Raw genomic sequence first — 13,746 nt, forward strand, 5'->3', positions numbered from 1 at the left:
CCGTCCACAAGGGTAATGCAAGCCTTCAGACACTTACCAAAATGAGGGGTTTTGGGTGTGATTTTGAAAGTCTTCTCCATGCTTACACATGTTATGTTCGCCCGTTGCTCGAGTACGCGTATCCGGTGTGAAGTTCATCTGCTATCTGCACAGCGTACCTATTACGTGACATAGGGTGCGTCCAGAAAAGAGCAACAAAGATTATACTCCGAAACCGTGACATGCCCCATGATCAAGCCCTCGCTAATTTATCTCCACTTAAAGTCCGGCTTGAGCGCCTTGTTCAGTAATTTGGAAAATTCTTCCTAGCCAATAAGAGCCACCGATCACTACTAGCCGAACCAGCCCCCCCCCCCCCCAATAGCTGAACTCGGTCACAAAATAAACTTCTACCCCTAAAGTACAAACTAATTGTTACGCCAACTCATTTGTGCCTTCACATCAATTGTTAATGCTAAGTTGTAGTGTGGGTAATTTTCGTTTAAATGTATGATTTTTGTGAAAAAAAACTTAATTTAGCTGGAAATTTAGCAATAATAAGAAATATAATAAGAAATAATAATATAAAGAATAATAATAAGAATAATAATAATAATAGAATAATAATAATTAATAATAGAATAATAAAAAAGAATAATAATAAGAAATACCGCAATAGGATCACGGTAAAGTGACTTTGATGCTGTAATAGGAAAAATTCACAAAGCCTACTGGTAGCTAACTTCAGTTCTATCACGTGCCCTAGAGTTAAAAAATAATTTGATTGAACGAGAAGAATGAGAATATGTTGGCGGATAGGGTATGGATTGGTATGATGCTTCTGGTGACAGCTGTCATTTTGACTTCTTTTTTTTACTAGCACTAAAACTGACTACTTCTGCAATACCCCACCGTCTCTGCTCGCTTTTTAGTTTTTATCCATCTTCTAGAAGCTTTAGCTGCTAGATTCTTTCACCAAGCTTAGAAAGTTTGGGGTTTGCTGAAGCCATGCAGCCTTTTTTTGTTTCTCTCTTTTAATTTTTAAAGCAAAAACTTGCACATCAGATAACAAATTTTGTAAGAAAAAGTTTACTAAACTATAAATAAAAACAACTTGGCAAAATACCACTTAATAAAATAAAATCGAACTGAATCCAATTAATAATTAATAAACTTAGCATAAATTGATGAATCGAGTGTAGCTAAGATCTACTGAAGAATATGTAATTTGCACAATAAAAGTCTTTGATGTTGTCACTGAGCAACCTATAAGCGTCAATAAATTTGAAAGAAAAAGCTGTGTGTTAATTAGCCTATTATAAAGAAATAAGTTACGGAGTTAAACCTATAAAAAATGACAGCTTAATTTCCCTTACGTATATCTTGTGGGGGGCATACCCTTACTGTGAAGAACAGCAAAGTATGTTCCAAGGTTAATTTTGGACGTTATTCTACATTCTGTATTGTAACTAATATTTCCACTATTATTTATTAGGGTTTAGCTCATGACCAGCAAAACTGAGTTTTCGTGTTTTTTTTTTTATATGAGGTAAAATTCCCTCTCCTCATGTGTAAAAGTTGTTATTTATCATACAAATTTTATTAGTGAATGTCTGACCCGATTCACTTTTTTAGTCTTGTCAGTACTATGCTTGATGATGTGATGCATTCAGCGCTGAACAGATGTATAGATCCATCTATATTGTCGCCGTCAGCAGTCGAATCTATCAGTGAAAGGATAGCATAACTTTTTTGTCATTCCGTTCCATATATGCTCATCAGAGCTGACTGTTGAAATTACTAATGATGAAGCAGTTATAAGACTAAAATTAAGTGAAGAAATTGGTGTTTTTCTTCTTTCATTTTTATTAAAAATGTTAATCTGCATCGTATTTTTTAATTTTTGCTTAAGAAAGAGTATACATGCACGTAAATTATATGAATAATATTAGAAATTCTGAAGATAATTTTGAAATATTGGGAGGGAGGCACAGGCCCTAATGGGTAGGCCTTCCCATGGAAAAGTAGAGAGACTTTAGTACTAAATGGACGCTGTAGTCTCTACTTTAGAGACTAAATTAGAGAAAAAGTAGAATTGCTTCAATACACAGACAAGCTTCAATAATCAAATATGTATGAACAGATTGCATTATGAAAAGACATTAAATTGAGTACTCTCTCTCTCTCATCTTTCGTTTGTGTTTGACTTTGTGTTTGTCGGTCTCTATGTCTATCTTTGTGAGTCTGTGTGTCTGACTCTGTGTTTTTATGTGCGTTTTTGTCTCTCTCTCTCATCGTGCCTGTGTGTTTTGATTGTGTATTTGCGTGTCTGTGTGTCGGCCTTTATGTGTTTTTGTGTCTGACCCTGTGTGTCTGTGTATATTTTCATTTCTCTCTCCCCTTGGCTGTATGTTTGACTGTCTCCGTGTCTATGTCTTACTGTTGGTGTGTTTGACTGTCTGTTTTTGTGTGTGTTTTTTGTCCCTCTTTATCTCTGCAATGTGTGTCTTAGTGTGTTTGCCTGTCTCTGTGTCTGTCATTTTGTGTTTGTTCGTGTCTGGCTCTGTGTTTGTGTGTTTCTTGCCCCTCCCTCACCGTGCCTGTGTGTTTGAGTGTATTTAGCTATCTCTATGTCTATCTTTGTTTGTTTGTGGGTCCAACTCTCTGTGTGTTGGGGTCTGTTTTTGTCAATGTCTCACCGTGCCTGTATGTTTAAGGGTGTGTTTGTTTATCTCTTTGTCTATCTTATCGTGTTTGTGTGTCCGACTCTGTGTGTATTTTTTAGTGCAACACAACAATTTTAGCCAAAAATAACGCTAAAGTGCTATTATGTGAAAATTTTGAGATAGTTTATTGATTTAGAATTATTGAAAATCTATAAGCATATTGAGCATTGAATTTCAGAGGCAGCAATGCCGTAAGGTAGCGCATTCATTCTTAAAACATCCAGGCAGTCCTACGAAATAAACAGTTAACATAGACATTTAATTCAATCAAAAAGACTGTCCCACAGCCTAGCGGCGTATTCAGCCATTTTGTGGTGTAAAAAGTAGAAATCTAGTCAACAAAAGGCCAAAAAACTATAGTTTGAAAGTTCTAAGATAGTTAATTGATTTAGAATTATTTGGAATTATTAAAAATCTAACAGCCTTGAGATTCTGGTTGAGTTTCAGTTTCAGCCTTAAGTCTTGAGTTTCTGAGACAGTAATGCCATACGGTAGTCCATTCGTTTTTCAAAAGTTGCAGTTAGTCCTACGAAATATCGGTTAACATAGACATTTATTTTAGAAAAAAAGAGGTTTCAACAGGAAAATGGTGTTTTTAGGAGGCATTTTCTGATGCAAAACAACAATTTTAGCCAAAAGAAGGCTAAAATGCTGTTGTATGAAAATTCTGAGATAGTTAATTGATTTAGCATTGTCATAATTCTATGCGCGTATTGAGCTTTTATTTTCCGAGACAGTAATGCCGTACAGTAGCACATTTGTTTTTAAAGGTGTATATAGTCCTATAAAATAACAGTGAGCGTAGATATCTATTTTAGCCAAAAAGACCGTCCCACAGCAAAGCGGATTATTGAGATTTTTGGAAACTCAAACATCAATTTCTTACCTCTATAGTGTTCAAAAGCCTTCTTTTTTTAAATGTCAAATCAATTTTTTACCGTGTCGTACTCCTAAACCTGGATTTTTCATGTTTGTGTACACCCACATACCAGTTTCTTACCACTGTATTATTCAGAGGCTTTCATTTTAATAATTTTAGCCTACTTTTTCAAATTGCGTTCTTAACCCTGGGTTGTTCAGAATTTCGGAAACCCCGATATCTATTTCTTACCTCAATAGCATTCAAAAGCCTTCTTTTGTTTCAATTTCAGACGAATTTTTTTCCATGTTTTACTCCTAAACATAGGTTTTTCAGGTTTATGTAATCCATATACCAATTTCTTTCTACAACGCTATTCAGAGGCCATCATTTTAAGAATTTCAACCTTACTTTTCCACATTGTGTTCTTAAGCCTAGATTGTTCAAATTTTCGTAAACCCCAATATTAATTTCTTACCTCCGTAGCACACAAAAGTCTTCCTTTTTATGGCACTTGGTATTAACCAAGTGACATATAGCAATCGCGAATTTTGTCGGTCTGTCTGTCTGTCGGTCTGCTACTTTAGGCACTTCCATGTAAGCTAGGACGATGAAATTTGGCAGATGTATCAGGGACCGGACTAGCTTAAATTAAAAATAGTCGTTTTTGCGATTTGACTATCTGGGGGGGAGGGGAGTGTGGGGTCGATTAATTCGGAAAAAAATCGAAAAATGAAGTATTTTTAACTTACGAACGGGTGATCGGATCTTAAAGAAACTTTAGTTTTGGAAGCATATCGTGTTGCAGAGCTCTTATTTTAAATTTCAACCAGATCTGCTGAAATTGGGGGGGGGGGGGGGCTAGGGAGGACCAAAAATCTTGGAAAATGCTTAGAATGGAGGGATCGGGATGAAACTTGGTGGGCAAAATAAGCGGAAGTCCTAGATACGTGATTGACATAATCACAACTGATCTGCTCTGTTTGGGGAAGTTGGGAGGAGGGTTAATTTTGAAAATTAGAAAAAATAAGATATTTTTAACTTATGAAGGAGTGATCGGATATTAATAAAATTTGAAGTTTGGAAGAATATCGTGTCTGAGAGCTCTTATTTTAAATCCTGACTGGATCTGGTGACATTGGGAGGAATTGAGGGGGGAACATAAAATCTCGGAAAACGCTTAGAATTGAGGAATTGGATGAAACTTGGTAGGAAAAGTAAGCATAAGTCCTGGATACGTGATTTACATAACCAGAGCGGATCCGCTCTCTTTGAAGGAGTTGGGGTGGAGGGTTAATTCAGAAAAATTTGAAAAAACTGGGTATTTTTAACTCACGAAGGAGTGATCGGATCTTAATGAAATTTGATTTTTGGAAGGATTTAGTGTCTCAGAGCTCTTATTTTAAATCCCAACTGGATCCGGTGACATTGGGGGGAGTTGGGGGGGGGACTAAAATATTTGAAAACGCTTTGAGAGGATGGCTGGGGATGAAACTTTTTGGTAAAAATAATCATAAGTCGTTGATACATGGAAGAAATAACCGGAAAGGATTCGCTCTCTTTGGGGGAGCTAGGGGAAGAGGGTTAATTCTGAAAAAAGAGGTATTTTTAACTTACGAAGGAGTGATCGGATCTTAATGAAATTTGATTTTTAGAAGGATATCGTGTCTCAGAGCTCTTATTTCAAATCCCGACCGGATCCAGTGAAGGGGAAGTTGGGGAGGGGGGAACCTAAAATCTTTGAAAACGCTTAGAATGGAGGGATCGGGATGAAACTTGGTGTTAAAAATAAGCACAAGTCCTACATACGGGATTGACAAAACTGGAACGGATCTGCTCTCGTTGGGGGGGGGGGGGTTAATTCTAAAAAATAGAAACAATAAGGTATTTTCGACTTACGGAAGAGTGATCGTATCCTAAAGAAATTTCATATTTAGAAGGACCTCGAAACTCAGATCTGTTATTTCAAATCCCGATTGTATCCAGTGTCATCAGGAGGAGGGTGACGGAAATCTTGGAAAACGCTTAAAGCAGAGAGAACATGATGAAACTTGGTGGAAAGAAAAAGCACAAGTCCAAAATAGGTTACGGACATAACTGGACCGGAACCGCTCTCTTAGGTGGAGTTGGGGGGGGGGAGTAATTTGGAAAAATTAGAAAATATGAGGTATTTGTAACTTACGAACGGGTGATCAGATCTTAATGAAATTTGATATCTAGTAGGATCTCGTGCTTTAGAACTCTCATTTTAAATCTCGAATAGATCCGATGACATTGAAGTGAGCTGGAGGGGGAAACCGAAATTCTTGGGAAACGTGAAAATCGAGGTATCTTACGAATGAGTGATCGGATCTTAATGAAGCTTGATATGTAGAAGAATCTTATGTTTCAGATTCTCCATTTTCAAGATCCTCCATTTATCAAGTCACAAATTGACTTGGTAAAGTCGTTTCCCCCGATTCGACCATCTGGGGGCTGAAGAGAGAGGAAAAATTAGAAAAATTGAGGTGTTTTTAACTTACGAGTGGCTGATCGGATCTTAATGAATTTTGATATTTAGAAGGACTTCGTGACTCAGAGTTTTCGTTTAAAATCCCGACCGGCATTAAGCCTCTGATTTTCCTTTTAAATCAATCTATTGATTCTTAGAATTTTGCTAGAGTTCCTACCATATGAGCTATTGGCTCTTGCCTGTTTCCACCCTGTCACAAGTGCCATATGAGCTCTTAGCTCTTTTTTTTAAATTTTGGACCGCATTCAGTGGTTATTTCAAAGATATTTTATTATTAAGGAAAGTGCGAATTTTTAACGACGATATCTACTAAAGTTAAACATATTTTGCAATTACCAGCAAAAAATTACCACCAAAAACATATTTTTGCAATTACCAGCAAAAATTACCACCAAAAACATATTTTGCAATTACCAGCTATCAGGCCCTGGGACTTGGCACGTGATGTCCAGTTTCCACCATCGAATTATGCTAAGCATTGAACTTTTGGTTTTCTTTTTTAAGGTTTTTGAATTGTTGTAACCCGTTGTTAAAATATGTACAAATATATGTTGTGTAATCACTAGTTTTTTGCTCTTTATGCAATATAATATCTTCATGCCGTATTTGTTCAAAGCTATTTGATTATAAAAGATAGTCCAATTTTTAACAATGATATGTACTAAGCTTCAATTTTTACCCCGTTTGGTTAGATATATTTCACTGTTAACTAATATATATTCTACCTTTCTTTTCCTATTAACGGTGACTTCATCCCCCGCCTTAAAAATTATTCTACTTAAGGAATTATCTATGTAGCACATTCAATTTAACTCAGTTCCGCTGACAAATATGGTAAGATCTTTAACTGTCAAAACAGGTTGAAATTATTAGGCCAACCTAAGGGATGTTTTAAAAAAAAGAAAATTCCTGGATTCTGTCGACAACATTAAGTGGAGTCAAACCCAAAGTAGTTTTCAATTTGTGGATTGATGAAACAGGAAGGATAGTAAGATATAATATATAAAAAAAAGTAAACAAAAAGCTTTAAATATATCGTATATTACGTTGTTTAGTAAAAGAGTGTCAAAATTGAGTGTCTGATTTCCTTGACCATCGAATTTTCAAATGATCGAATCAGAGGATATTTTGATATCTCTTTCTTACAATGTTATTCATTATTACTTCCAATAGTTATGTATCTAGGGGTTTTTCCCCTTCGATGATATGAACCTTATATACAAAAGAAACTATGGCAATGAACCGTTTTCTAAAATTCGCGCTTTTCAAGTTTTCTTCGTCTGACATTTAACTAGGACAAGCATCAGGTGTCCTGTCCGTAGCATAGGTAACCAATAGTGCCCAAATAAGGTGTTCTGCCTGTTGCATAAGCAAGCTGTAGACCCAAATAAGGTGCGCTCGTCGGAGTATAGAGAAGCTTTAATACCCAAATAAGGCTCTTCGTTGGAGTATTGCCGTCCCCCCCCCCCCACTACTAGCATACCTTCGAAACAAATTGAGATTTAAAAGCAATAAAATTGATGATATTCTACTGGAAAAGAATTAGGCTTTTTGTACTTATCATATATTTTAGAGGGATTAATGCTTCGGTATGATGACATTAATAGGTTTATTGTGTGTGAATTATATATGTTTTTTTTTGGTTCATTGTTTCGCCCTTCAACTCTTTATTTTCTTTACATTCACTTGTATTTTATATTTGTTGTTCTAGCACACTATTGCAAGCGACACTTTTGGTGCGCTACTATTGATTTTGTTTGTGCTTTAAAAACAGTTACTCCTAATGCCAAGGATTTCTGAAATGTGAAGGAGGCTACCACCCCGCCCTTCTGCTTTTATTGTTTACTAGCTGGGTCCCGACGGCTTCGCCGTTGGGCCCCAGTATGGCACGTGGCAGGATTCTATACATGGATTCTCATTGTTCCTTGTGTTCTAACCGCGGATAGTGATGGGTTCCAGCGGCTCCGCCACCAGACCCAAGCATGACACGTGGCAGGCTTCTAAAAATGGATTTCATTGTCCCTTGTGTTCTAACTATAGACAGTACTGGGTCCTAGCAGCTTCGCCGCCGGGCCCCACCATGGCACGCGGTAGGCTTCTATTTATGGATTCTCACTGTCCCTTGTGTTCTAACCATAGACAGTGCTGGGTCCCGGTGGCTTTGCCACCGGTCCCCGCGGGTGGATTCTTATTGTTCTTTGTTTTCTAACCGCAGACAGTGCCGTGTCCCGGTGGCTTCGCCACCGGGCCCAAGCATGGCGCGCGGCAGGCTTCTATATATGGATTCTCATTGTCCCTTGTGTTCTGGGTCCCGGCAACGCTATATTATTTTTGGATCGAATTGATGACGTAAATCGGTTAGGTTTTCTGTTTCAAGGTTTTTGAATTGCTTTAATCCATTGTCAAAATATATACAAATATTTGTGCAATCACCAGTTTCCTACATTTTATAATAAATTTTATTACTTATAAAAAGATGCAACCAGTATAGCTAAAATGAAATTTTTCAAAACAGTCCCAGCATCCTTACTTCAGGGAAGTTCAACCAGCACTGATAAATAAATTGAGATAACACCAGGTAATTCATTGAAATGAAAGAGAATGATTAGAAATATGTTTTTAGTACTAATCTTGCTTTTTTGGTTGCTGATCTCAAAGGCCTATTTGTGACAGGTTCTGTGTTGATATCTATTGGTTTTATAATATTTTATAAGATCTTTTGTAATTGAATTTGTGTGTTAGTGAGTATTCTCCGAAGTTCTATTGAAGGAAATTTCATCATTAATCTTAAGTCTGATTTCAGTTGCCTCACGAACTACTTGCTTTGTGCCTAGATCATTGCTTATAAGTCGGATTCTTCAAAAAGTATTTGTGGCTAGGATTTTCAACACGTGGCTGCTTAAAGCATAATCAAAAGAAACTGCAGCAATATTATAATTTGGAGCTTTGGTGATATCACCTTTGTGCTCTTGTTGGCGTTTCTCTAAATTCTGGTGAGTTCTACCTGCACAGAATTTGCCACAATCGCATGGTATTCCATAGACTCCTCTTTTGCGAGTAACTTGAGTTTTATCTTTACCAAAATTTTCGATATTTATGATTTTCACATTATTGATAAATATAATTATAGATTATTTTGTGTGGCGACTTTTTTAAGATTCATAGTGATTTTTAGGATGTATGGCAGGTAAATTACATTTGAGGTCTTATCGGGATATTTGAGGTCTTATCTTACCGTTGGTTATACGGGAGTGTCTTTTCAGTCTACGGTTAACTGTATTATTAAAAGAAAAAAGAGGATACCCATTTCCAAAAAGTATTTCCCTGATAAAGTCTAGTTCTTTTGTGATGTAGGAATCAGCTCTTTCAACTTGTGGGGGTGGTTTGATTTGAAATGTAAATATCTATTGCGTTGTGTTGGTTTTCTGTAAATAGTAAAATAGAGCTTATCTAAGCTACGAATTGTTAGCACATCTAGGAATGAGATTTTATTTGTAATTTCATTTTCTAAGGTAAACCGGACATTCCTATCATATGTATTAAGTTGATCTAAAAAAAAACCTAAGTTCATTTCCCACATAATTCCAAAGTGAAATTACCTCATCCATGTTTCGTCCCCAAAATATGTGTTTCAAGAAATACGAATTTAACGCCCAATTTTCAATATGCTCTACGTAAATATTCGCCACTAACTCGGAGAGAGATGAGCCCATGGATAAGCCCTTGATATGCTAGTAAAAAGAATTACTGAATGCGGAATACGTTGAATGGTTGTTACGAAGTTTGACCTTTGAGATCAGCAACCAAAAAAGCAAGATTAACACTAAAAACGTATTTTTAATCATTATGATTCATTTCAATGAATTGCCTCGTGTTATATCAATTCATTTATCAGTCCTGTTTGAGCTTCGCTGAAGTAAGGATGCTAGGACTGTTTAAAAAAATCATTTTAGTTATACTGGTTGCATCTTGTAAGTTTTTTCTTCTTATATATTTATATTTTGCTGAGGACGTCCCTTTGACATAGGGCCGAAATATTCATTTTAATTAGATTTCCGCTGTCTTGCGAAAAGAATTCTCTATTATTCTTCTTGTTTTTGATGTTTATGATGGAAAGGGAGTGTGGTCTTCGTCGCTATTTATATTGGAAAATTTCCTAGAAATATATAAAGGTATTGCTTGGTTGTTCGTTGTTGTCGACCTCTTCAAAATGCACCTGTTAATTACATAGAGGATAGTATGCTCCACCTGTCAAAGGATTAGTAATACGATAAGTTGAATTGATCGTCCCTGTCAATTTTCATCTAATAATATTGGTCTACATCTAACCTTGGGAATAAATGCTTTATATATGATGAGCCAACTTGATTTCGATAAAAATTCATCTGCGACTAAAGTCGCGGAAGGTCAATTTATATATATATATATATATATATATATATATATATATATATATATATATATATATATATATACATATATATATATATATATATATATATATATATATATATATATATATATATATATATATATATATGTATATATATATATATATATATATATATATATATATATATATATACATATATATATATATATATATATATATATATATACATATATATATATATATATATATTATATATATATATATGTATATATATATATATATATATATATATATATATATATATATATATATATACATATATATATATATATATATATATATATATATATACATATATATATATATATATATATATATATATATATTTATATATGTATATATGACTGTATATCTTTTTCCTGCAAAACTAAAAAGGTGGGTTTTGGCTGCTTTTTTGCTTTGTCCCTTTTCAACCTTCCTCCGTCTTTTTTTAAATATCGATTACCTTTCTGTCATGATTCGGTTATGTTGTAGTATTTTAAACTTGGTTTCTGAAGTTTTATCCAATTTAGCGCCAAAACCTAGTTTGTTCTACACAAAACACAAGGCCATATTCCAAAACTCAGTTATTACAAACTATATTTTTGTTCAAAAATATGATGTTCAAATTTTGTTACTGCATTCCAAAGCACCATAATAAATTTTATTGCCGTTCAATCTCTATCTGTTGCGAAGGTAACCTACCGAGCCGCCCCATTATGTCAGATTTCAATTGATTAATATTTCATTTTTTTTAACACTAGCGTTAGGCCTATTCCAATGCTTAGTTCCCCTATATATAACGATAAACGAAGTTTTACTTGAAATTTTGATTATTTTCTTTTTAAAACGTGACAGACGGTCGTTAGAATTTATAATATGATTCTGTCTAAGGAGAGGTTATTATTTTATTTGTCCCCTCAAAAAGCTAAATAACTAGGATCGAATAAGTAACAAAGAATCTTATAAAATAAAACAAATTTCTATGGGGAGTTATTACTGTGACTTTAGAACGACTTTTTCTTGTTTTTTTTTTCTTTTTTTTCTTTTTTTTTAGTATTAGAAATAAAAAAAAACACAAACAAAATCAGTCGGGAGTCAATCAAAGGCGTTGCTTGCACGGATGTGCTTCTAAAAAGCAAAAAATTAAAACAACAAATTTGTTGTATAAGGAGTTGGAGGGTGAAACCATGTACCGAGAAATAAAAACATGAGTAAAACATTCAATGAAACTACATAATGCCCGAATCAAATCTAACCCCGAAGCAAAGATAATCCGAAAAAAATAATAAATAATAATTAATAACTTAATAAAGAAAAAAATCCAAAACGCCATAATAAATTTTATTGCTCTTCAATTTCCATCTATATATATATATATATATATATATATATATATATATATATATATATATATATATATATATATATATATATAAGAGTGGTTCTACTTGGAACTATACGACGAACCTCAGTATCTCCTCTTATCTGAGCATCACGATAATGAACGTTAGAACTCTCGCGAAATGCTATTGTAAAGCAGTCTGGAAGGACCTGATTACGATACCTGTATGCACAAAATTAGTGCATGAAAATACAGAAACCACGCTGCTAGTATAGCTTTAAAGTTATTATATACTGACCTCATCGAATTCCCTATTTTACAAAATAATTAAATAGTATAATCCCATGGCGTTTTGCAAAAAGGGCCGAAGACTACTTTTCCTAATTTTGTAGGAAAGCAAAATAAAAATAAATAACGCGTTTGGTATAAGAAAAAAGAAGAAGAAGAAATCGTAACAGCAAAATATGGAAATAAAGGAAATGATATTTTGAATACTTCCCTAATTTCGTCAGGTCACGAATAAACCAGAAATTCGATTTCTTTAATAAACAACATAAAAACATAAAAGAAAGATATATACACAATAGATAATAAACATGTTTATCAGATGAAAGCTGTCATGTATACAACAATATTTGGGGGGAGGGCAGAGGATGGAAAGACACGCTTGAAACGTGCCACTTACATAAAAATAATAGAAAAATAAAAGAAAAGTTTAATTTTGTTGGGGGTGCACAACCCCAAAGGAACCATTTCTTCTCTGTGTGCACCTGTATGGACTAATAAGGGATCAGTTCATAAAAACAGAAATATATGCCATTCGATATAACCAACATCTAGTCATTCCACGGAATGATCTTCCTATTCTTAGTTACAATAGAATCTATTTGACATAGAAATCTAGGAAAAATAAGATACTCATTTGTCTTTTCGTCCTAATGTTCCCGGCATGAGATAAAGACCACTAAATATTCATCAATGGGTCACATTTCTTAATTGTGATTTTTGGCAAAATTAAAAGATTGATCTATGCATTTTCTTATGTTCCTAACCCACAAAAGTACCAATCCTTTACCTACTATTTTCTTTTCCTTTTTTTTTACTATCTATCGTAACGAACAACAATCAAACAGTTCGTGGTAACGAACTGTAGTAAGGAGCGACCCGGCTCAATAGTAAACGAAACTCTAAAAAACGGAATTTTGATGCTAAAAGATATATCAAAAGAATCGGATTTTTATGCTGATTTTAAATATATAAGTTTCATCAAATTTAGTCTTTGTCATTAAAAGTTACGAGCCTGAGAAAATTTGCCTTATTTTGGAAAATAAGGGGTAACAACCCCTAAAAGTCATAGGATCTTAACAAATCGCACCATCACATTCAGCGTATCAGAGAACCCTATAGAAAAAATTTCAAGGTCCAATCTACAAAAATGTGGAATTTCGTATTTTTTGCCAGAAGACAAATCACGGGTGCGTGTTTATTTTTTTTTTATTTTTTTTTTTTTAGGGGTCATCGTATCGACCAAGTGGTCCTAGAGTGTTGCAAGAGGGCTCATCCTAACGGAAATGAAAATTTCTAGTGCCCTTTTTAAGTGACCAAAAAATTGGAGGGCACCTAGGCCCCCTCCCACGCTCATTTTTTTCCCAAAGTCAACGGATCAAAATTTTGAGATAGCCATTTTGTTCCGCGTAGTTGAAAACCATAATAACTATGTCTGTGGGGATGACTTACCCCCACAGTCCCTGGGGGAGGGGCTGCAAGTTACAAACTTTGACCAATGTCTACATACAGTAATGGTTACTGAGAAGTGTACCGACGTTATCAGGGGGATTTTTTTGGTTTGGGTGTGGGGTTCAGGGGAGGGGGCTATATGGGAGGATCTTTCCT

At 34.7% G+C, this 13,746-nt stretch overlaps 1 protein-coding gene across 2 annotated transcripts in view; it reads left to right on the forward strand.

The window, feature by feature from the left end:
• LOC136030366 (vacuolar protein sorting-associated protein 51 homolog) overlaps positions 1-1,866 on the forward strand; it is an 87,294-nt gene extending 85,428 nt beyond the window's left edge. For both annotated transcript variants that reach the window (XM_065709289.1, XM_065709288.1), the window contains exon 16: positions 1,615-1,866. In XM_065709289.1, the coding sequence (XP_065565361.1) occupies positions 1,615-1,726 (112 nt within the window). In that variant the 3' untranslated portion in view covers positions 1,727-1,866. The remainder of the gene's footprint in view (positions 1-1,614) is intronic.
• Positions 1,867-13,746: the final 11,880 nt, after the last annotated feature.

This window comes from Artemia franciscana, chromosome 8, assembly GCF_032884065.1.
Source record: "Artemia franciscana chromosome 8, ASM3288406v1, whole genome shotgun sequence".
Taxonomy (NCBI): domain Eukaryota; kingdom Metazoa; phylum Arthropoda; class Branchiopoda; order Anostraca; family Artemiidae; genus Artemia; species Artemia franciscana.